General features: G+C 44.7%; 1 protein-coding gene across 1 annotated transcript; it reads left to right on the forward strand.

The window, feature by feature from the left end:
* The first annotated feature begins 312 nt into the window (after window positions 1–312).
* Window positions 313–25794, forward strand: PDK4 (pyruvate dehydrogenase kinase 4). The gene is made up of 12 exons (XM_069959398.1): window positions 313–611; window positions 4513–4658; window positions 12349–12490; window positions 14416–14487; window positions 15109–15293; window positions 16409–16498; window positions 16785–16862; window positions 17378–17454; window positions 18628–18726; window positions 21045–21155; window positions 21896–22009; window positions 23867–25794. The coding sequence occupies exons 2-12, from the start codon at window positions 4541–4543 to the stop codon at window positions 23993–23995; spliced, it is 1215 nt and encodes a 404-aa protein (XP_069815499.1). The 5' UTR covers window positions 313–611; window positions 4513–4540; the 3' UTR covers window positions 23996–25794.
* Window positions 25795–26422: the final 628 nt, after the last annotated feature.

A 26422-nucleotide genomic window follows, 5' to 3' on the forward strand; every position in this document is an offset into this window, starting at 1 on the left:
TTAACCCGTGACCCAATCAGGTGCCTCGATGCTTGTACTGTGCCTGGCAACATCCCCTCTTAGCCCCGCCCACACCCGGCGACCCCCATATCTTGTACTTGTTTGTTCCGTTCTTCAGGATCTCTCTGCCTCCTTCTCTGATTGGACGCTTTGCTGACGAGGAGGCGGGGCGTTCCCAAGAGTCCCGCCTCTAGGACCCGAATGAGCGTAAACAAGGCTTGTCATTGATTGGGGGAAGGAGCTGACAGTCACCAAAGTGGGCGGGATTCGTCGCCGGCCGCTCCGCCCCTTTAGAGTGAATAATAGGAGCGAGTGGCTTGAGGGGCTACACAGTGAGAAGTAGATGGGAGTCCTGCACGGAGGATCGGAGCTGGGTACTGGGGACACTGGTGCAACACATAGTACTGGGGGGCAGAGGGGACAATTCCAGATGCTGCACTGAGAAGCAAAACATCCCTTTAAGAGCCACTCAGGTTTGAGGATCATATTGAGGATCAGCTGCGTTGTGACCCGCAGAGCTGACACTCTAGCTGTGACTACCTGCTGCTGCTGCCCGGTGTGCCTGCCATCTGCTGCTGCTGTGGTGACAAAGGGCCAGCTGTCCATCAGAGGTGAGTGCCCTGGGGGGGGCTATCACCCCCCTATAGATGTGCCCCATAGAGATGTGCCCCCATACCCCCCCATAGAGATGTGCCCCCATACCCCCCCATAGAGATGTGCCCCCATACCCCCCATAGAGATGTGCCCCCATACCCCCCATAGAGATGTGCCCCCATACTCCCCCATAGAGATGTGCCCCCATACCCCCTATAGATGTGCCCCCATACCCCCCCATAGAGATGTGCCCCCATACCCCCTATAGATGTGCCCCCATACCCCCCCATAGAGATGTGCCCCCATACCCCCTATAGATGTGCCCCCATACCCCCCCATAGAGATGTGCCCCCATACCCCCCTATAGATGTGCCCCCATACCCCCCTATAGATGTGCTCCCATACCCCCCCATAGAGATGTGCCCCCATACCCCCTATAGATGTGCCCCCTATAGATGTGCCCCCATACCCCCCTATAGATGTGCCCCCATACCCCCTATAGATGTGCCCCCATAGAGATGTGCCCCCATACCCCCATAGAGATGTGCCCCCATACCCCCCTATAGATGTGCCCCATAGAGATGTGCCCCCATACCCCCCTATAGATGTGCCCCATAGAGATGTGCCCCCATACCCCCCCATAGAGATGTGCCCCCATACCCCCCCATAGAGATGTGCCCCCATACCCCCCCCATAGAGATGTGCCCCCATACCCCCCCATAGAGATGTGCCCCCATACCCCCCCATAGAGATGTGCCCCCATACCCCCCCATAGAGATGTGCCCCCATACCCCCCCATAGAGATGTGCCCCCATACCCCCCCCATAGAGATGTGCCCCCATACCCCCCCCATAGAGATGTGCCCCATACCCCCCATAGAGATGTGCCCCATACCCCCCATAGAGATGTGCCCCCATACCCCCCATATAGATGTGCCCCCATACCCTCCATATAGATGTCCCCCCATAGAGATGTGCCCCCATACCCCCCATATAGATGTGCCCCCATAACCCCCCATGTCCCCCATATAGATGTGCCCCCATACCCCCCTATAGAGATGTGCCCCCATATAGATGTGCCCCCATAGACATGTGCCCCCATGTCCCCCCATACAGATGTGCCCCCATACCCCCCCATACAGATGTGCCCCATAACCCCCCATACAGATGTGCCCCCATATAGATGTCCCCCCATACAAATGTGCCCCCATATAGATGTCCCCCCATACAAATGTGCCCCCATATAGATGTCCCCCCATACCCCCCCATACAGATGTGCCCCCATAACCCCCCATACAGATGTGCCCCCATATAGATGTGCCCCCATACCCCCCATACAGATGTGCCCCCATATAGATGTGCCCCCATGCCCCCATACCCCCCATACAGATGCCCCCCCATAGAGATGTGCCCCCATACCCCCCCATAGAGATGTGCCCCCATACCCCCCATAGAGATGTGCCCCCATACCCCCCATAGAGATGTGCCCCCATAACCCCCCCATAGAGATGTGCCCCCATAACCCCCCCATATAGATATAACCCCAGGGCTGCAGGATGCCAACCACTAAGAGAGCCCAGTGCATGTGCCAGAGGGAACTACAAGTACCAGCCAGCCCTGAAGTAGCCCCACAATACCTGCACCATCCTAAACTTCTGCCTAATGTCCTTTGCTTCTCAGTATCTCTGCTTGCTGTCAGTGAGGCAGTGCATCATCCAGGTGCCCAGCATCCATAGTGCACTAGTATTGGAGATAGGTGGAATTACAATGGGAACTACAAGTCCCAGCCTGCCCTGTAATCCACATCACCATAGCTGGAGACTGGTCTCAGTATCTCTGCTTGCTGTCAGTCGGTGATATGATGCAATGCTAACCACTAAGACATCTCACAGGTCACCTCCATACCCACTATGCACTATTGCCTCCATCTAGGGGAACTACAAGTCCCAGCCTGCCCTGTAATCCACATCACCATAGCTGGAGACTGGTCTCAGTATCTCTGCTTGCTGTCAGTCGGTGATATGATGCAATGCTAGCCACTAACTCATCATACAGGCACCTGGGAGTTATAGTTTTGTAACAAGCTGGAGGACCAGAGGTTCCCCATTGCTGATCTAGTGGAACTACAAGTACCAGCCTGGTGTGTTATTGACACAGGCCCTACCTCCACATTACCACAAGACCTTAGTGGGTTATAGTCTCTCTGCTTGCTGTCAGCGAATGGGATTAGACTTCCATGCAGCAGCTGCTGTAGTTGTGCTGAGGGTTGGTTACAGTGTGTTACTATAGACATCAGCAGCAGCAATCTGCTGCTACAATGTATCTATATGTGGTGTCCCTATACTGGGTACAATGTATCTGGGGGGTCCTATACTGCGTACAATGTATGGGGGGGGTCCTATACTGGGTACAATGTATCTGGGGGGGTCCTATACTGGGTACAATGTATCTATATGTGGTGTCCCTATACTGGGAACAATGTATCTGGGGGGTCCTATACTGGGTACAATGTATCTGGGGGGTCCTATACTAGGTACAATGTATCTGGGGGGTCCTATACTGGGTACAATGTATCTGGGGGGTCCTATACTAGGTACAATGTATCTGGGGGTCCTATACTGGGTACAATGTATCTGGGGGGTCCTATACTGGGTACAATGTATCTGGGGGGTCCTATACTAGGTACAATGTATCTGGGGGGTCCTATACTGGGTACAATGTATCTGGGGGGTCCTATACTAGGTACAATGTATCTGGGGGTCCTATACTGGGTACAATGTATCTGGGGGGTCCTATACTGGGTACAATGTATCTGGGGGGTCCTATACTAGGTACAATGTATCTGGGGGGTCCTATAGCTGGGTACAATGTATCTGGGGGGTCCTTTAGCTGGGTACAATGTATGGGGGGGGGGATCCTATACTGGGTACAATGTATCTGGGGGGTCCTATACTGGGTACAATGTATCTGGGGGGTCCTATACTGGGTACAATGTATCTGGGGGGTCCTATACTGGGTACAATGTATCTGGGGGGTCCTATACTGGGTACAATGTATGGGGGGGGGGATCCTATACTGGGTACAATGTATCTGGGGGGCCCTATACTGGGTACAATGTATCTGGGGGGTCCTATACTGGGTACAATGTATCTGGGGGGCCCTATACTGGGTACAATGTATCTGGGGGGTCCTATAGCTGGGTGTTGAGTACAATTCACTGACTGCAAGCAGTATAGAAAGCATCCAGACCTCTTATAATGTCAGTAAATAGGCCTGCAGTGTGCCACTTATATGTTATATATGTATAGGTGCCAGTCTGCAGCCGATCATTGACTCTTCTACATAGTCTGGCATCTCACCATTTATACCATCCTACCAGCTATGCCAGTATGCCCCTGCATGTATTCCAGCTGTTGCAAAACTACATCTTAGCATGCTGGGAGTTGTAGTTTTGCAACAGCCAGGGACCCACTGGTTGGAGAATCTGATCTTCTGATGAGACTGTATATGAGATGGGGAACCACAATTCCCATCATGCCTAGACAGCCAATGCAATGCTATAGCTCCTCCGCCTGTCTTACAGTGCCATGGGCTGTCAGGGCATGATAGGAGTTGTAGTCCCATACAGTTTCCATAGTGGCTGGCGCTGCCGCCTCCTGTATACCCAGCCCTGCCCTTACATAACATGTTCTCAGCTTATCTATTACACCGTCCCTTACACAATCACCTGCTGATGCCAGCCTGGGTACATGACCCGCCGCTCCATTAATGATTACTACCAGGATGGGTCTGACGCGGCCGTCACACCCTATTATCGTTTATTGAGCGTTGCTGCCATACGGGGCACGGACTCTGTATCTGCCGCCCTGGCATCACTTAAAGGAACACGCTCTTATATTGATGTTGTTTTCCCCTCTAGGTGAAGACGTTCATCTTATTACGCCAGTATGAAGTTCGCCAGGTTCCTGCTGAAAAATGCCGCTCTGGCCAACGCCCCGAAACAGATCGAGAGGTTCAGCCGCTACTCACCCTCACCCCTCTCCATGAAGCAGTTCATTGACTTTGGTAAGTGTGGTTTTTTTTTTACTATGTTGAAAGCCAATAGTGCCAGGATGCCAAGTCCATAGTTGATAATTAGACAATGAATGAGGGGAGAGTAGATATTGGCACACGTATTATGATGTATATTTAAAGGGGTATTTCACTCAAACATAACTTTTGATATGTAGCTGCCCATGGTAAGACTAACAATTCCTTCCATACTTGTTATTATCTATTCAGTCTCCTTCTCCCAGTTCTGAGCTGCTGCTTTCTGCTGAAGACACAAAAATTTGTGTGTGAGCTTTTCTCTCTGTCTCCCCCTCCTCCCCCTCCCTTCGGAGACGGCTGATGTAAACAAGTACCTGGCAGGCTTTATCTGCAACATTGGAGTTTTTTTTAGCAATGCCTGGAGGATTAATCACAGCGAGTTCATCAGCAACTTGACCTCAGATTAGGAAAGAAGGGGGAGACAGAGAGAAAGGCTCACACACAGATTTTTGTGTTTTCAGCAGAAAGCAGCAGCTGAGTACTGGGGGAAGGAGACTGAATAGATAATAACAAGTATGGAGGGAATTGTTAGTGTCACCAAGGGCAGCAACATATCAAAAGTTATGTTTGAGTGGAATATCCCTTTAAAGGGATTCTCCTCATTTACTGTATACCAACAAGTGACTCACTAGCTGTTGCAAAATTACAACTCCCATCATGCCCAGGGGGTTGTAGTTTTGCAACAGCTGGAAAGCCATAGATTGGGGAGCACTGTCCTAGTTTATACCAATTTGGATCGGTCCCTCTGAGCAGATTTGGACTACAACTACCATGGTACATAAAATGATAGATACAATGACTGCACGGCGCGTTTCAGTGTAACGAGCCTTCCCCTTTAAATAGCCAGTAGTAACACCTCATTTACTTTGACTTGACCATGACCCAGAGTAAACCCTCAGCGCAGCGTTTCCCGGGAAAGCATTTTCTGCTGACTCTCAATAAATTGACGGTAAAGCAGCATCAGCGAGACGTCTCTTAGAGGGTAGTCGGGGATTTTTATGGTCCAAAGTCCCATGTGTATGCCAGGGTTAGCCATAAGTCCTTCCTATCTCTGCTTGCTGTGCCAATGGATACATAAAGCATTCATTATATCATATAAAGAAATTAAGACAAACAGCTGCCGGCCTAGCGAAGATCTGGCATCGGCTCTTCTCCCCTTTCCTCATTGAAATCATGTGCATGCTCATCTGAATCGAGTATACATATATACATGTATATTGGGGAATTAGGACAAATAGCTAGTGACTCACTGTCACAGGGCCCTACAGCTTTATAGTACTGGCCTCCTCATTATGGGCCCTACAGCTTTAGGGTACAAACACACACGGCATATATGCTGCGTATTTACTGCTGCGATACGCAGCAGATACACAGCAGTTTAGATCTAAATAACTGAACACAGTATCAAATCTGCTGCGTATCTGCTGCGTATCTGCTGTGTGTGTTTGTACCCTTATAGTACTGGCCTCCTCATTATGGGCCCTACAGCTTTATAGTACTGGCCTCCTCATTATGGGCCCTACAGCTTTATAGTACTGGCCTCCTCATTATGGGCCCTACAGCTTTATAGTACTGGCCTCCTCATTATGGGCCCTACAGCTTTATAGTACTGGCCTCCTCATTATGGGCCCTACAGCTTTATAGTACTGGCCTCCTCATTATGGGCCCTACAGCTTTATAGTACTGGCCTCCTCATATAAGACTTTATTTCTTTGATTTCTTGGTGTTGCTGTTAAAGGAGTTGTCCAGCTTTTATTAAAAAAAAATAATAATTCTTTCAGTTCAGATGTGGTTTACAATTAAGCTCTATTAACTTGAATGGAACTGAGTTGCAAAACCTGCACCCAACCCAGAGGCAAGAGTGGTTCTCTCTTTTAGAAAGACTCCAGCAATAAAGGGGGTACTCCAGCAATTTATTTTTTTTCTTTCATGTTAACTGGTGTCAGAAAGTTCTATAGATTTGTAATTTGCTTCTATTTAAAAATCTCCAGTCTTTCAGTACTTATCAGCTGCTGTATGTCCTGCAGGAAGTGGTGTATTCTCTCCAGTCTGACACCGTGCTCTCTGCTGCCACCTCTGTCCATGTCAGGAACTGTCCAGAGCAGGAGAGGTTTTCTATGGGGATTTGCTGCTGCTCTGGACGATTCCTGACATGGACAGAGGTGGCAGCAGAGAGTGCTGTGTCAGACTGGAGAGAATACACCACTTCCTGCAGGACATACAGCAGCTGAAAAGTATGGGAAGACGGAAGATTTTTAAATAGAAGTAAATTACAAATCTGTATAACTTTCTGACACCAGTAATTTTAAAATAAAACCCCTTTAGATTTCTTGAAGACCTCTCTTTACATCATTTATTTGGGGATGGAAATGTTTCCTGGGATTCCCTCTTTAAGTAGCTAAACCGGAGTGTAAGAAACGTGTCCAGCGGGGGAGGGGGAGATATTTTCAGTCTATAGCAGGGATCTCCTTGCAGCGCCTCCAGTTGTTTTTCGCTCTCCACGTACCAGACCCGTCCTCTGCTCTCACTTTTTTTTTTCCACTTCTTGCGGAGTAAACAAGTTGTTCTCCCTGCACCATCTGTATACCGTCACTGTGTGCACAGGCTGATGTGTGCTGTACTCACACATGACCTTTCCTGTCTCGGCTCTTGGAGATTTACTACAAGAACAGGGAAGTGACATAATAGCGATATAACCAAACATAATAAGACTCATGGGGTAAAGAGCCACGTTCTTATACAATGAGTTCAACTTCAATCTCAGCTACTCATCACATTCACTTCCAGAGCAGAACTCATAGTGCGTGACTCTAATTATTGTGACTTGTCCTCCGCCATACTTGGCTTATAGCTTACCAGTTGGGCGTCTTCATGCAGCTTTTACATCTCTACATATAAAAGTTGCAGAGGGTGCCCAACTTTTTTTTTTTTCTTCTTTGCAGTCTAAAGCTAATGGTGCGTTTACACAGGTAGATTTATCTGACAGATTTTTGAAGCCAAAGGCAAGAACAGACCATAAACACGGAACGGGTCATAAAGGAAAGACTGAGATCTCTCTTCTTTTCAAATCCATTCCTGGCTTTGGCTTCCAAAATCTGCCTGTGTAAACGCACCATAAGTCTGCACTCATTTACAGTGTTTGCAAACTCAATTTAGTTGTGCCTCCATAAGTGAGAGGGAAGAAAGTCGCTGCCAGATAGGATCGGGTGTGTTTAAAGGGGCATTCCAACTGGTGTCAGAAAGGGATACAGATTTGTAATTTACTTCTATTTAAAAATCTCCAGTCTTCCAGTACTTATCAGCTGCTGTATGTCCCGCAGGAAATGGTGTATTCTTTCCAGTCTAAAACAGTGCTCTCTACTGCCACCTCTGTCCATGTCAGGAACTGTCCAGAGCAGCAGCAAATCCCCATAGAAAATCTCTCCTGCTCTGGACAGTTCCTGACATGGACAGAGGTGGCAGCAGAGAGCACTGTGTCATACTGGAGAGAATACACCACTTTCTGCAGGACATACAGCATCTGATACTGGAAGACTGGAGAATTTTAAATAGAAAGAAATTACAACTCTATATAACTTTCTGATGCTGCGTTTACACGGAGCGATAATTCGCCCAATCGATCGTTTTAACGATTTTGAAGCAAGGATTTGGTTTTTATAACGACCAGCGTTTAGACGAATAAATCGTTAGAAAAATCGTTTGAAAATTCGTGAGAAAAATCGTTATTGCGATCGTTTTTAAGATCGCTTAATCCCATCTTTTCGGTGAAAGACTGTTTACACTAAGCGATCTGCGGATTTTCAGCGAACGACGATTTAAGAACGTGTTGAAAGATCGAAATGAACGATTTCTCGCTCGTCGTTTGATCGTTTGCTGTGTTTACACCGTACGATTATCGCTCAACTGCCATCGTTTATGCGAGAGTTCGAACGATAATCATTCCATGTAAACGCAGCATGACACCAGTTGATTTGAAATATTTTTTTTTGCTGCAGTACCGCTTTAATGAATCACGTTGATCTTTGATCTGCAACCTGTGTCTGTCCAGCTGTTGCAGAACTACAACTCCCATCATGCCCTGACAGCCGAAGCTGGGAGTTGTAGTTTTGCAATTACTGGACAGGCTTAGGTTGCAGATGACAGATTTTTGTGAATATTAGAGTCACGCGGCTCCCTGACGTCTTAGATTTCAGCATTACACGGCAGCCATTGTCTTCTCCTTCCTGCACCCCGGGGGTGGAAATGATCCGTATGAATTTGCCAATAAAAACCTAAACCATTCTTATGTAAGTGATGGTGAGCCGTGTTAGGTCTTCCTGGTTGCGTTTCCTGTCTTGTTGTATGATGGCGGCCATAGTGGTCACCACCCAGCTTTCCCAGGCACAGATAGAAGCATCATATAGCTATAGGTTGAGTGCCGGAGCCATTTTCCCTCCGCTCTTCGGCTTCCTGTTTTTCCAATTCTTAGAAATCTCTTCCCGCCGCCTCTTGCCGCACGTTGCAGGAATGGCTTGTCCTGGCTCCAGCAGTTTTCCAGGGTTCTTCTAGGAAACACAGCAGATGTATTCAGCAGCTGCTGAACTTCTCAGAGCCAGGTCATGTTTGTTCTTATAGCTTAAGTAGTATAGGGGGAACTACAACTCCCAACGGGCACCGTAGCAGTCATCTTTTAGGGAACCACAACTCCCAGAATGACCTGCCAAGCTATTCCTGTATACACTGTGTACTATATGGGGCATGCCCTTAGAGCCTGCAGTGTGTACCTTATGGGGGACTACAGCTCCTAGCATGCCCTTAGAGCCTGCAGTGTGTACCTTATGGGGGACTACAGCTCCTAGCATACCCTTACAGCCTGTAGTCCTCAACAACTCTGGAACTACAACTCTCAGCAGTCCTATTCCTTATTGTACAACTAGAAATGTTTTCAATGGAAACGTTTGCACTTGCACTATGCACTGATAATATTGTTTGTCTGCTGAGGTGTTTGGGCTTGGTGGGAGTTGAAGTTCCTATCTGTTCAATGGAATCAATGGAAACCTTTGCTAATACATAGTCAGTATGGCTACTGCTCACTGGGAGTTGTACTGCTTAGAGTAGCTTTTAAAGGGGTACTCCAACAAATATTTTTGTTCTTTCAGATCAGCTGGTGTCAGAAAGTTATATGTAATTTACTTCAATCTCCAGTCTTCCAGTACTTATCAGCTGCTGTATGTTCTGCAGGAAGTGGTGTATTCTTTCCAGTCTGACACAGTGCTCTCTGCTGCCACCTCTGTCCATGTCAGGAACTGTCCAGAGCAGGAGAGGTTTTTGGTTCAAGGCTTTTTAAGAACATATTACAAAAGAGAAAATCTATAAGCACTGACTTTAGTGCCAACAGTAAAGTTAACATGTTTGTACAACAAGCTAACAAATGGGTTAACAAAGAATCGGGATTTGCTGCTGCTCTGGACAGTTCCTGACATGGACAGAGGTGGCACTGTGTCAGACTGGAAATAATATAACACTTCCTGCAGGACATAAAGCAGCTGATAAGTACTGGAAGACTGGAGATTTTTGAGTAGAATTAAATTACAAATCTATATACCTTTCTGCCACCAGTTAATTTGAAACCTATATGTATATAAATGTCACTGGAGTACCCCTTTAATGGAAACTTTTGCACTTTATATATAATCAGTATGACTGCAAAATGTTCCCATTTTATACGGCTCCTGAATAGAATTCCAAAATTGCAGTGAAGACTGACACATTTATTTTGCATTGAGAGAGAGGAAGCTAGATAGAGAAGTGGGATGAAACTCTGGGTAACTACCCATCTGTATGTGACCCCTGGGGTGGGTGGTGGGCCGGGTGATGGGGCGGCTATGAATTCTAACATGTGTAGCTGCAGCCCCAGGATTAGTCGCTGCTGCAGCCGTAGTAGTAGTGTCAGTAGATGAATAGCCCCGTCCGGCTTTACTGTCCAACCTGTTTACATAACCGGCTGGGGTTCAAGAGTGCAAGGGCCGACCTCAGATAAGGAGATCACAGTTCACGAACAGCAACATGGGGAGTAGAGTGTATTCAGAGCGTATTCTGCTGATCTCTGGGGAAAAAGCAAGAAAATATGTGTAGCTGCAGTGTTCCTTAACCTCTCGCTTTCCAGCTGTTGCACAAATACAACTCCCATCATGAAGAAGGCTATCCGGGGCTGATGGGAACTGTAGTTTTGCAACAGCTGTAAAGTGTCAGATTGGGTAACACTACTTTAATGGATAACTTTTCCCAGTAGGCGTATATAGCGGGGGGTGGGGGAGGGCACTGCCCACCAAGCTTAGGTTAGATGTCACGGCCCGTCCTACGATTACACAACTAACTAAGCCCCTCACTCCGCGTTCACCTGAGGTCAGGTATTACCGGCCATTGTCTACCTTCTATCCATCATCCATAAGCAATGGACTTGTTTAGTCTCATTCTACTTAATGGCCCGAATGGTTTCTATTGCAGATGGTTCTACACCTGCGGTGCACAAACCTCCAGCATGCATGATGGGAGTTGTAGTTTCTTTTAATAACTGGAGGGTCATAAGCTGTGCACTATTGCTCTACCCTGCAGTGCATGATGGGAGTTGTAGTTTTGCACCAGCTGGGATACATAGGTTGTTAGAACACAATGGGAGTTGTAATTTTGCAATGTGATAGAGTACATTGCCCCAGTTTATGGATTGGGCACTATATGGCAGTATTATTTATGTACAATATGACTGTATTGTATGGTAAGAAGATATTGCACAAGGAACCATCCAGTCTGCAGGTGGTGTTCCCTATTACTCCCTACTTAAAATCAGTGTTGCCCACAGCGGGTAACATTTTGGTGAGGTCCTATATAAAACTAAAACATGCCCAGCAATAGAAGCTTTTCCTATTCTATATCTGTGAACCACAACTTATATGAGCATGAGTATTAGTGCCCCGGTCTGGATGACAGCAAAGGGACAATCCATGTTATTGGCCGCGCTGCCATCGGATCCCTGGCTGTGATTACAGAACGGCTCTCATCTTAGGGCCCTATTCCACCGGACGATTATCGTTCAGATTATCGTTAAATCGTTTGGTTGAAATGCAGTTAACGATTAACGACCGAACGAGAAATCGTTGATCACTTTTTAAGACCTGGACCTATTTTTTATTGTTGCTGGTTCGCAAATCGTTCGCATAGAATAAGACGTTGTTCGGTCGTTCACAGTAGATACGAACGCAATAGCGAAGAAATAGCAAAGAAAAAAAAAACGCAAAAACGATCATAAGTAACGAATATCGTTCCATGGAAATGAACATGGAGTGAACGTTTTCAGGTGTTTCGCAATAGCGCTCGTTTGAGATTGTTAACGATTATGCGAACGATAATCGTCCGGTGGAATAGGGCCCTTACCTGTTTGTAGTGTGGGCAGAGAATGGAAGATCCCGGACTTTACAGACTAATCAAAACCTTCTATATTAGATCAGATAAAGAGTCCTTCAAAAATACAGGACAAAAGTTGGAAAAGTTTTGAAAAACATACCGTAATCGTAAAGGGGAACTGTGATATAATAGATAGATAGATAGATAGATAGGAGATAGATAATAGATAGGAGATAGATGAGACAATGTTGCAATTTCTGATATTTTTCTCCTCTCTCTTTTCTAGGTTCGGCCAATGGCTGTGAGAAGACGTCCTTTGTTTTCCTGCGTCAGGAGCTTCCTGTCAGGCTGGCGAATATCATGAGAGAGATCTACATCCTTCCAGATCCATTACTGGGAACTCCATCGGTGCAACTGGTCCAGAGCTGGTAACTACAACCCCCAACTTGCTGACCAATGGACATTACACAACATGATATTTTCTGCAACATTTTAATGGATTAAGACAGGTGAGAGTTAAAGATGAACGTACCTGAACAATACGCCTTTGAATCCCAATGCCTGGAGAAGGTGGATGCAGACTTGGGACTGCCTGAAAAACATCAATGCTGCCTGTATCCATGTTTTCCAAGGAGTTCTCGGGCTGCATCCACCTTCTCCAGACAGGGGCCGATCCTTCAGGTTCGCTCATCTTTAATTCTAACCTTAGTCTTAATCCACAGCGTTCATCCGCAATACACACGTCTGGCTGTAACATCACTCTTCTCTAGTTAGAAATTTTAGAAAACAAAAATCCATGAAATAAAACATTGGTAGACAAATAATTAAAAAAGTATTTAATACTTAAAACAATAACAATACATACACTAAATATTTGAAATAAATTAGTAAATATATAAAGTAAAATATTTACCCCTCTGTTAGGAGTCATGGGAGAGTAGCTCTAAAAGACACAAAAGTTTGACTCTTTCTACACAGAATTAAAGGGGTTCTCCAGTGAAAATCTTTTTCTTTCAAATCACCTGGTTTCAGAAAGTTATATAGATCTGTAATTTACTTCTATTTAAAAAGCTCCAGTCTTCCAGTACTTATCAGCTGCTGAATGTCCTGCTGGAAGTAGTGTATTCTTTCCAGTATGACGCAGTGCTCTCTGCTTCCACCTCTGTCCATGTCAGGAACTGTCCTGAGCAGGAGAGGTTTTCTATGGGGATTTGCTGCTGCTCTGGACAGTTCCTGGCACGGACAGAAGTGGCAGCAGAGAGCACTGTGTCAGACTAAAAAGAAAACGCTGCTTACTGCAGGACATACAGCAGCTGATAAGTACTGGAAGATTGGATAATATTAAATAAAAGTAAATTACAAATCTATATAACTTTCTGAAACCAGCTGCTTTGAAAGAAAAAGAGATAGCAAAATGTGACGTCCCATACAGCTGCTCACGGCCATTCCACATAGCTGAGATCTGTAGACAGTGAACAGATAGTTTCTGGAAAGCTCAGGCTAGTGATGTTTTTCACAAAAAAACAGATCATATTAGAAACACTCCGATAATGTCTGACAGACAGATCTCGTCTGAACAGGTGCTGCATTCCCGCCTGATCGGCCTGTGCATGCAGCTGAGCTAGAATTATCCATTGCTGTAATGTTGTGGGATATCACATTGTGTTTTACATGGGACTGCAGGTAGATTTATAGCAGTATATTCACTATGCTACATAGACATCTTAGCGAACATTATATTCTGACAGCAGAATTAGGAATTCAGCTCTGGTGCTGTATATGTACCCGCTGCACTGTGCCCTACATACACTTGTTCCATGACGTATAGAATATCACCGCACCCAGGCATGGCATTCACCTTTTAGTAAACAGCTTAGTTGTGTGCCAGAGGTGGCGCCTGCCCTGGCATCGGGCACACTTGCTGCAGAACAGTCTGTTCTATTTCCTTATCTTCGGTTTGTGAACTTGGGTCATTTCCAGAGGTACTCGGTGACAAAAATTCCATGAAAGCTAATGGCATCTTATGGCTGTGTATGATGGAGCTGGAGGGGGTCACTACTACTACACAGGGCTGACCCCGGGCACTACAATGGGCAGTGCTCCAGGATATAGATACACATCCATTACTAGCTGTATCTCAGGGGTAGGGAACCTTGGCTCTCCAGCCGGTGCAAAACTACAACTCCCATCATGCCTGGACAGCTAAAGCTTTGGCTGTCCAGGCATGATGGGAGTTGTAGTTTTGCAGCAGCTGGAGAGCCATGGTTGCCTCCCCCTGCTGTGTGTGGATCTATACATGTATAAGACTGGGGATATAGGTGACTATGTATTCATTCCCTCTGTTCTTCCTCAGGTATATTCAGAGCTTGATGGATCTCATAGAGTTTGTGGAGAGGAATCCGGACGACCAGCGGGTTCTGTCAGAGTAAGTGAATTACGAGCCGTAGCCGCGGGCAGGGACGGGGATGTCACCGGTGATTGTATCAGCTCAATGATTGTTTATACAACACCGGAGACGTTTGTCTCAATTAGACAGTAAATCCCTGGAGCCATGTGCGGAATGTTCTGTCCGGCGGTGTCATAACACTACAGAGCACCAGCTGTAATACTAATGTATCAGTGACACCTCAGATGCTGCAGAACCTCATACTACACCTCAGCTGCTGCAGAACATCATACTACACCAGAGCTGCTGCAGAACATCATAGTACACCTCAGCTGCTGCACAACATCATAATACACCTCAGCTGCTGCAGAACTTCATCATACACCTCAGCTGCTGCAGCACATCATCATACACCTCAGCTGCTGCAGCACATCATCATACACTTCAGCTGCTGCAGCACATTATCATACACCTCAGCTGCTGAAGAACCTCATACTACACCTCAGCTGCTGCAGAACTGCATAATACACCTCAGCTGCTTCAGGAATATCCATTTAATATTGTAAAAGAGGTTCTGCAGCAGCTCTGGTGTGCATAATAAAGAATATTAGCGTACAAAGTAATGTTTTATGTCAGGTTATAACACTATGTGTCCTTCAGTTTTACAGAGACGCTGGTGAACATCAGGAATCGCCACAACAATGTAGTGCCCACCATGGCGCAGGGGGTGATTGAATACAAGGAAGCCTTCGGGGTGGATCCCGTGACCAATCAGAACGTGCAGTACTTCTTGGATCGCTTCTACATGAGCCGTATTTCCATCAGGATGCTGATCAACCAGCACAGTAAGGACGTGTTTGTTCTGCCATCACGGCTGACCTGCTGTCACATGGAAACTATCGGTTTTTCTTGGAAAACATTGACCCATCAGAGCTGCGGGGCCTCTATGTATCTGGTTAATGGAGCACGCAGTTATTTATGTAGAGCTGAAATCCATATTGGCTTGGAACTCCTCAGGCTCTGACTTTTGTTCTTGAAAGGGTACTCCGGCAAAACTCTTTCACTTTCAGATAAACTGGTTTCCACCTCTGTCCATGTCAGGAACTGTTCAGAGCAGCAGCAAATCCCCATAGAAAACCTGTCCTGCTCTGGACAGTTCCTGACATGGACAGAGGTGGCAGCAGAGAGCACTATGTCAAGCTGGAAAGAATACACCACTTCCTGCAGGACATACAGCAGCTGATCAGTACTGGAAGACTTGAGATTTTTAAATAGAAGTAAATTACAAATCTGTATAATGTCCCAAAACCAGTTGTTCTGAAAGAAAAATATTTTTGCCAGAGTACTCTTTTAAAGGGGCTATTACCATTATCAAATATGACATCTCATTAGGCGACCATAGCAGCAGTTGTCACCCAGCTTTCCTACAGTCCTGCACAGTAAATCTGCCTAGGTATGCAGTACAGGAAAGGAGTGTGTACGTGATCAGTATATGGCAATGAAACCTGACACTTGCTATGCAAACCCACAGCTATACAGTGACATTATGAAATATGTGAACTTTACAATGTAGCTGGGAGCAAAGTTCAAAAAAACAACTTAGTTAGGTTGGAATCCCATTCAGATGAGCTCAGCGCGGTGCAGTCTATATCTGGCCTGCCGATACAAACCTGCTAATTCCCACGTACCGGAACTCTCTCTTCTAGGCGATATAATTGCTTTTTACTATAGATTGCCATACATCTTGTATTCTGAGATTATAATATATATATATTCAGGCTATGCTCACCTGCATCAATTTAGACCCAGATTTTGTTACCGACATTGGTGTCCAATCTGATGTCAATCTGCTACTAGTGCTAGAGAATAGGGGTTGTCAGGACACATGTATTGTGTGCGCGTGTGTGTAAATGATACTGTTGTGTGTCTGGATATTAATTCTAGTTCTCTTCTATTTCAGCCCTTCTGTTTGATGGCGGCACTAACCCCGCACATCCCAAACATATCGGAAGCATCGACCCAAACTGCGATGTGGTAGAAGTTGTACATGGTAAGTGAACAGCTGCTTAAAGGGGAACTCCACCTAAATGCAACTTAGAGGGGATGGGGTAGTCATTGATTCCTGACAAATTCTGCATCACAAGCCTTATACTCTCCCCTCTATGGCCAAAGCTGAAGTGATGCCAAAGCCATTGATTTGGTTGCATGTTGGGAACCCAAGAACACATAGAGGGAATTCCCAGTATGCTCCAATATAGAATATACATAATGTATAGATAATTTAGTAAATATCAGAACATAAATGTTAAATCTGAATGTATATTATTCTGTTCCAGATGCCTTTGAGAACGCCAAGATGCTGTGTGACCAGTATTATCTAGCATCTCCTGATGTTATAATAAAGCAGACCAATGGTGAGTAATAAAGGGGCTTCTCATCCTGTCTGTAGGGAAGGTGGTACACTTTAACACCACATCCAAAGGGAATGGCCAGGGTTCTGTGTAGCCACCATGGTAAGGCGTCCTTCTCCACCAACATTTCTGATGTTCCTATAGTCGCCCACCCTGTTTTTAGCAGTGGTAGTACAGCTATTGGCTGCCGGACCATTACTAATCTATAATGTTTATACTGGATTAGAATATATTGTATTATGTTGTAGCTCGACTCCATTGACGTAAATTGGGCTGAGCTGCAATACTGTGTATAACGCCCAGCGCTGTTTTGGAAGAAAGCAGCCCTGTTTGTCTAATCCTGCACAATCCCTTGAACAGCTATGACGTCCTAAGTTCACTCTAATACACCGATAACACCATAGACTACCATAGAAAGCACTGAGGATATGTTTACTATGAGAACAACACAGTACCATGAAAATACGTATGCACTATGTATCCTACCTCTCTATAACACCAGTATTTGTGTCCTGTAGGCAAAGCCCCCGGGCAGCCCCTGAATATCGTCTATGTGCCTTCTCATCTCTACCACATGTTGTTCGAGCTGTTTAAGGTATGTTACTTACCGGGGATAATATTACTATATTGGCGAATCTATAAACTATAAATGTGAATTCTAAAACATAGTGCAAAGTCCTGGGGCATCAAGACAGCAAAATAAAATTGCAAGGTGGACATAGTCTTTGTTAGATAGATAGATAGATAGATAGATAGGAGCCAACCATGGTATAAGACTGTTTATAAAGATTGGGTGGAGATAGAATGAGGCTACCCGTCTCCACCACTTCCCATAATATTATAATACATTGGACAATTGGCACCATTCAGTGCACCTTCGAGGGATACATCAGGACACTGTTTCGTTCTTGCTATGCATATTTTTTCCCATAATCCTACTGCAAAGACATCAATAGAAAATTGATGCATTTAAAAGTGTGCAGGAACCACCAGGTCCACTGAAATCAATGCTGTGTCTGCAGCGGCTCTAGGAGTAAGTCCCAGTCAGAGCTCTAATAGGGCACATAGAATGGGGATCTCCATACTTGCTGGTAGTGCAGCTGTCTGGGATGTTTGGCAGGCCTCCCCATATCATGTATCGTTCCTTTTAATAACAGATGCCATTTTGTTTTATTGGCTGGGGGTATATTTAGTGCATCACCCCATACATCCCCGTCCCTCTGGTGGGACAGTTTCACACAGGGCAATTGTGGGTATAGATATGATTCCCCCATAGGATGTGGGATATATTACCCTTCAATGACCAGCGGCAGTATACTTCTAGCATAGGGAATGACCAGCGCCAGTATACTGCAGGAACTGAGAATCTTTGCTCTCCAGCTGTTGCAAAACTACAATTCCCATCATGCCTGGACAGCGAAGCTTCAGCTTTGGCTGTCCACACATGATGGGAATTGTAGTTTTGCAACAGCTGGAGAGCCGAAGGTTCTCAGTCCCCGCAGTATACTGTCAAACAGCTCCCTATGCCTGCAATATACTGTCATACAGCTCCCTATGCCTGCAGTATACTGTCATACAGCTCCCTATATCTTAGCTTCCTAAATATGTTTGAGAATTCAGTAAGAGGAACAGTTAATGTACTTGAAAGTCTATGGCGGCTTCTATTTTCCATAGAAATAATGTGTGATGGGATAACCCTTTAATATGTTATACGTAGGATTGTGTGTATCTATAGATCTTATAAATCCATGTACATTTTCCCCCCTAGAACGCCATGCGAGCCACCGTGGAGAATCACGAGACCAGTCCTACCCTGCCTCCCATTAAAGTGAATGTAGTCCTTGGGACGGAGGACCTCACTATTAAGGTAACTACCTGGAAGAATGACGGAGAACAAGCACAATCTGTTCCCGTCGCCGGCGTCTCTGTACACGCCACGGATTATCAGGGCAATTTAACTAATGACGCGAACTCCGGAACTAATACCTTGTGTGCGAGATAAATGGCGCAACCAGATCCCGCTGGTCAGGAAACCGGGCTGATGTAGTGTCAGGATACGCACAGATATGGCTGCCCTATCTTTTATACCATAACCATTCATTGTGTTCGTAAAAAACATCTTTACAGAATACTTTGGCAATGTAGAAATAAATAGCCGTGTTCACATTAGCATTAGAGGTTCCATTAGAAGCCTCCATCGCAGATTCCTGCAAACATCCCGGATGAAATGGGGTTGAATGTAGTACTATTGTGCCCAGGAAAATGGTAGACACTAAGGCCCTATTACACGGTCAGCTTGCTCCTTGATCCTCGTTCGCTGTCATTGAGAGACAGCCAGCAGACCGTCGCTATAGGCATCCGGATTTTAGTTCCAGCCGGCATCATGCACTTCACCTAATTGTGGTTTTACAACATGAGCTATTACATTGCCGATTACCGGATATTTCGGTCGGTAATCGCTTCAAGTACGGACGATAATCGCTTTGTGTAAAATTACCCTATGTTGGAAACTTAACAGACCCCATATAATATGGGATGTTATTCTTCAATGACCAGCCTGATTCAGTGTAAGGGTATGTTCACACTACGGAATATGTATGAAGGCTTCAAGCAGATTCCGCCGTGGAGCCTCCACTTGAAGTTCTTTGCAGATGACACCAAGCTTTGTAGTACAGTACAGTCTATGGAGGATGTGCAGATGTTACAGGATGAATTAGACACACTGAGTGTTTGGGCGTCCACTTGGCAAATGAGGTTCAATGTGGATAAATGTAAAGTTATGCACCTGGGTACTAATAACCCACATGCATCATATGTCCTGGGGGGAGTTACTCTGGGAGAGTTGCTGATGGAGAAGGATCTGGGTGTACTTGTAGATAATAGACTACAGAACAGCACACAATGTCAGTCAGCTGCTTCTAAGGCCAGCAGGATATTGTCATGCATTAAAACAGGCATATAACAGGGACAGGAATATAATATTACCGCTTTATAAAGCTTTGGTGCGGCCTCATCTGGAGTATGCCGTCCAGTTTTGGAACCCGATTCATAAAAAGGATGTTCTAGAGCTGGAGAGGGTACAAAGACGGGCAACTAAACTAATAAGGGGAATGGAGCATCTTAGTTATGAGGAGAGATTAAAAGAATTACATTTGTTTAGTCTGGAGAAGAGACGTTTAAGGGGAGATATGATTAACTTATTTACATATATAAATGGCCCCTACAAGAGATATGGGGAAAAGATGTTCCAGGTAAAACCCCCTCAAAGGACAAGGGGGCACTGCCTCCACCCGGAGAGACAAGGGGGCACTGCCTCCACCCGGAGAGACAAGGGGGCATCACCTCCGCCCGGAGAGACAAGGGGGCACTGCCTCCGCCCGGAGAGACAAGGGGGCACTGCCTCCGCCCGGAGAGACAAGGGGGCACTGCCTCCGCCCGGAGAAAAAAAAGGCGACAAGCCTTCTTTACAATGAGAACTGTGAATCTGTGGAACAGTCTACCACAGGATCTGGTCACAGCAACAACAGTAGAGGGCTTCAAAACAGGGCTAGACAAGTTCTTAGAGCAAAATAATATAGATGCATATGTATAGAACCTATCACCCCTCCCCCTTCCCTGTATCCATCCCCTCCTTGGTTGAACTTGATGGACATGTGTCTTTTTTCAACCGTATTAAATATGTAACTATGAAGCTCCATAGACTCAATGATATTCGCCGGCGAAGAATTGACTTGAAAATGATGATAAATTATACGTATTATACACTTACAAAATCACCAAGCTTTATTTATACTGGAAAATGCACACACAAAAGTCAAGCCTAGCAGAAAGACAAATCTTGTTGCCCATAGCAACCAATCACAGCACAGCTTTCATTTTTCCAGAGCTGTATTAGAAATGAAAGCTGAACATTGATTGGTTGCTAGGGTGAGCAGAGACAGATTTAATAAATGAGGCTGTGAAAAGAAACCCATAGCAACCAATCACAGTGCTGCTTTCATTCTTATAAAGCAGTGTAAGGAGTGAAAGCTGCGCTGTGATTGGTTGCTATGGACATGAAGGCTAGTTTTAGTCATTGCGGCCTATTTCCATCGTATCCTGCACTTTGTCATTATTTTTATAAACATTTAGTGAAGTTTATCTGATGATTTCATATATCAATGTTTGTCTCCATCTTCTTATTAGATATCTGATAATGGAGGAGGCGTGCCTTTAAGAAAGATAGAGCGTCTCTTCAGCTATATGTATTCCACAGCTCCCCGGCCCATGATGGACAACTCACGCAATGCTCCACTGGTAAGCGGCTGGTTACACGGTCATGTGACGCCATGGTATGAACAATAGGGGTCCGACCGCTGAGACCCGAACTGATCATGAGAACCCTGTATCCCCTAAATTAATGGTGCAGCAGTCAGCATGCGTAACTGACTGCCTCTCCATTCACTCACTATAGGACCATAGCGACTTGTTTGTGCCCCCATCCCATGGCACCCAGCACTGGGGCACATGCCCCCCAAAAGAGTCATGTGACATGACTTAGGATGAAAAACAGCAAAATGTTAGAGTTGGCTTCATATGTTATCAGAGGGTATGAGTTAGTAGAGATGTCATCTGTAACAGAGCTAACCCTATTATTTGGCAGAACTCCATTTTACATAGGACTGCATTGTCTTAAAGGGGTCTCCACTGTGAAAATGGATTTTTAATATTTTAAGTCCTGAGTTATCACAAAGCAGGAACCATACCACTATGAATTCAGCTCTGCTTCATCTGTTTATTTATGAGGTTGTCAGCTCTAGTTTTCTAATAGGGCAGGTTGCAAAACTACAACTCCCATCATGTCTGGACAGCCAAAGCTTTAGCTTTGGCTGTCCAGGCATGATGGGAGTTGTAGTTTTGCAACAGCTGGAGGGCCAGGGTTCCCTTCCCCTGTAACAGGTTATATAAATATACTTAGTGCCAAAGAGTGTACAACAAACTCTGCTCTGCTACATGTTTGTATATATTACAACTTACAATACATTCTTCTTTTTCAGGCTGGTTTCGGGTACGGTTTGCCAATTTCTCGACTTTATGCCAAGTACTTCCAAGGGGATCTAATGCTGCATTCAATGGAGGGTTTTGGGACCGACGCTGTCATTTACCTGAAGGTAGCGTATTGTGATTGTATTACGCTATCGGAATTGGTTATTATAGCTCCAGCATTTTAGACATATATAGCTGATTTTTTACAAGAACAGCGCCACTATTTTCCATAGGCTGCATACGGAATGGCACTATTCACTTGAATGGAGCTGAACAGGTAGCCATGTTGTGTGTTTTTTTTGTTTTTTTTTCATGCAATCATTTTATAGGGCAGGTTTCCGTTATTACTGTAGATACAGGAACTGTAATGTATACATTTCCCTAGTATAGTACTTATAGTTAGTATTGTATATAGAGTATTAAGAAATGTGCACCTTCTAGGAGAGCAGCAGTCTTGTGTTCCCCTGTGAGAGGTCACTAAGGGTTAATCGTGTACTTGTGGTCACATATATAGAAACACCCTGTACTCCACACAGAGGAAGAACAGACTGGGCGGTTTAAGAGTTGCTTCCTCTAGCAGCTGTAGGATCTGATATGAGAAGAATAATATGAGATATAAGACGAAAATAAAATAAAAAAAATCTGTAGACTGATCCTGATCCGGGCGCTCTGGAGTGGATGACCTGCCGGAGACCCCCAGTGTTGGAAGTTGTTGAGCAGAACTAGTATGAACTTTAGCCAGAAAATGTACAGAAATCCGAGAAGTCTAATGTCATAATGGGTCTGTATTATACTGTAGAGCTGTACTCACCAGTCTGCTGTATTATTGGGAAAGGCCACCAAGCTTGTTGTCAGACACCACTAAGTGCTTAGGTCATTTCCTGTTACTGCCGGACCTAACAACTAGCTTGGCCTACATTTGACTAGCCTGGAGATTAGTGAGTGCAGCTCTGTAATATAATACAGGATGCAACTCAGGATCAGTAATGTAATGTATGTACACAGTGACCCCACCAGCAGAATAGTGACTGCAGCTCTGGAGTATAATACAGGATGTAACTGAGGATCAGTACAGGATCAGTAATGTATGTGCACACTGAGCAATTCTCGCAAATTCCGCCGCAAAATAATTCCGCCCGTTTAAATGCACCATGCGCCTTTCCATAGAGCAAAATGGGAATTCCGGCTGTCTGTGTACACAGGGGAAATTTCTGTCCCGAATTCCGTCCGGATTCCGCATTCCACCCAAAGAATGGACCGGTTCATTCTTTGGGCGGATTGCACTGGCGGAATTCCTTAGAACTCTATGGGAAGTCATTTTTCGTGACAATTTTGCAACAATTCCGTGAGCGCTAAAAAATGAGCGGCGTTCCGTGCTGAATTCCACGAGAATTGCTCAGTGTGCACATATCCTTACCCCACCAGCAAAATAGTGAGTGCAGCTCTGGAGTATAATACAGGATGTAACAACGAATGATAAACGATCGCAAACAAGATTGTTTATCGATAACCTGAAATCGCTCACCATATTACACAGAACGATAATCGTTAGTTACGATCGTTACTACGATCATTATTGCGGTCGTTACTATGATTGTTTAATCCATTTGATCCCAGTAAAACAATGGGCAATGTGCTATTACACTGAACGATTAGTGAAAAAACACGGAACTTAAGCGAACAAATGTGGAATTACAGCGAACGATTAGCAAACGTTTAACGATAATTTTAGGTTCAGATCTAAATCATCGACATATGAACGATTTTTTGATCGTTGCCTGCAATTACACAGACTGATTATCGGTTAAATTCAAACGATTTTTTGCATGATAATCGTCCCGTGTAATAGGGCCCTAACTCAGGATCAGTACAGGATCAGTAATGTATGTACACAGTAACCCCAGCAGCAGAATAGTGAGTGCAGCTCTGGAGTATTTCGGTAATGCTATTTATTTATGTAGTTATTATTTGCTTGGTCTTAGGCGCTATCATCAGAATCCATAGAGAGACTACCAGTCTTCAACAAGTCCGCATGGAAGCATTATAAGCTATGCACAGAGGCCGACGACTGGTGTATTCCCAGCAGTGAACCAAAGAACCTCGCCAGGTAGAAGTTTCCGGACGTTTTTGCTGATTAGAAAGGAGCAAAGGGATCAAGCACTTAATTGCACAGGACTATTACCTGCAAGTGTCGCCAGGAGGAGGAGGAGGAGGATTGTACTGTGCTGGAGCTGGCCACGGACGCAACAAGGAGAGCCTGTCACTGATCCAAACTCTGTAGCTAGTAGTTCTATGTGTTCACAGATCTAATATTCCCATTACTGGTGCCTCATTGTGAAAATCAGAATAATCAGTGTGTGTCAATGAACATTTGTGATCTCAATGGATGAAGCAAAGAAAGCGATGCAGATCCCAATCTGCTTCCCTCAACAACCGCAAGAGGGAAGGATCCATTCATCTATTGAGAAGACCAACTCCCCCATGATCGTTATGGACTTTTCCCATTTATAGAACAACCTATATGGACACACGGCATGCCATAAAGCAATGACCCATAACTTAGAGATCAGGAAGGAGAATTCCTTTATAAACCCTTATTGTTATCGTTAATTTAATTTTGCAAAATAAAACCTAAGAGGGGAGTTTTCTGTTATTGCCAAAAATGGCCAAAATGTTCTCGAGTCGCCATATTCCTGGTGTCTGACGCGTTTTGGTTGCCTCACTACGGTGATGTTACACCTCAGATTGTAAAGCCGAATGTGCAGAGAGATCCCTCGGGATCTACAGGTTTATTGTAAAGCAATATTTCAATTGTGTTTAAATGGTAGCACTGTAGACCGTGTCGGCAATGACTGCCAAATATTGAAACGCGTGGGTGAGTGTCTACAGCCGACTGACAGTTTTGTATGGGTTAAGTCAGTATATGATATGTACTGAATGTTACAATCTAGTATAGGCCTTCGGCTGTCCAGGCCTGATAGGAATTGTAGTTTTGCAACAGCTGGAGGGCCGAAGGTTCCCCATGCCTTATCTAGAACATTAAGAAAAAAAAGTTTCTAGACTATGAAACGCATTGGATTAGATCAGAATAAATTTTTGTGCCCTTTAAGATACAAGGCGCAAAAGTTTTTATTTTTCTATCTCGTATTGATTTGTAGATGGTCTTATGGATGTAGATGTGAAAGGAAAAAAAAAATAGATCAGCTAGATCTAATATATAAGCCGTATCAATGCACTTTTTTCACTTCTTTAACCCCGTCGGACATTCAAGGGGTTAAAAAAAAGTGGAGAATATCTTTAGTTTCAAGCCTTTAAGTATTCACTATGCAGAATGTGTGGTTATTCCTCCTTCCCACTCTTCTGCAGCCCTTTCAGTTGTGGTTGCCTAGCAACCACTCCACGTTCTATCTGAGTGACCACTATTTGGACATATCCCCAGTCTGTATACAGAAGTGGTCACTGATTATTACGTCTGCTATACAACAGATTGCCTATTCATGCAACATAGGCACCTATGTAGAAGTATAAGAGAGAGGGAGGCTATAGGAATACACAGTCTAGTATATGGACATGTCCTTTAAATATGCATTACCCATTCATTTTGAGTGTTTTATTTCCTAACAAAGCCATTTATCCTGATATAAAATGGAAAAAAAAAAAAAATATCTTATAATTTTATGTTTTATTTAGTTGTTCCTTAGGGAGCTCCCATTTCTTGTTTTATGATTTATGTCTATTATACCTTGTTAATTTATTATATTGTCTTGATTCATGTGCTGCGCCTCCGCTCTGGACAGAAGCTATTATTTTTGGAATGATCGGATGTTGTAGAATATCCTTTATGTCTGTGTCATGCGGTTTCTTAGGAAATATTGTCATTAGGAATAAAATACTTGAAATGACAAAGTTACCTTGAAGTCTTTGTGGCTTTTCTTTATATATGTAGTTCATCACAGACAAGGAAAAAGTACAGTATAGTAAAGTTCTAGGAGAATAGAGGATGCTACTGCATACAGATTTATTATTGAGTTGAATGGGAGCATTACAGGTCCTTATGCAGAGAGCTCCCCCTAGTGGAGGCTAAAGGAGGCCATAGAAATGGTATTCTATACAATGATATGTAGTTGTATTCCTCATAGAGATGAGTGAACCTGGCGAACGGTCGGCATTTGAATCCTGCTGCCTGAAGAAGGTGGATACAGCCCAAGGACTGCCTGCAAAACATGGGTACAGCCTATGACAGTATAGTATAAAGAGTGATGTCACAATACACAGTGAATATAAAAAAAGATGTCACAATAAGGGGATAACTGGGAAGAAAGAATGTGCAAAGTATGCACACCTTCTTTGTCCATAATTGCAGATTTGTCCCTATTCACACATCAGTAATTTTATGGATCGGTGATTTGAATGTGATTTTTGCGAAAAATATGAACATGCCCTAGTGTGGACCGTTATTGCGGCACAGAAACTCTCATTTTATCAGCTGCTGTATGTCCTGCAGGAAGTGGTGTATTCAACAGTCTGGCACAGTGCTC

The sequence above is a fragment of the Dendropsophus ebraccatus genome, chromosome 2 (assembly GCF_027789765.1).
Source record: "Dendropsophus ebraccatus isolate aDenEbr1 chromosome 2, aDenEbr1.pat, whole genome shotgun sequence".
NCBI lineage: Eukaryota > Metazoa > Chordata > Amphibia > Anura > Hylidae > Dendropsophus > Dendropsophus ebraccatus.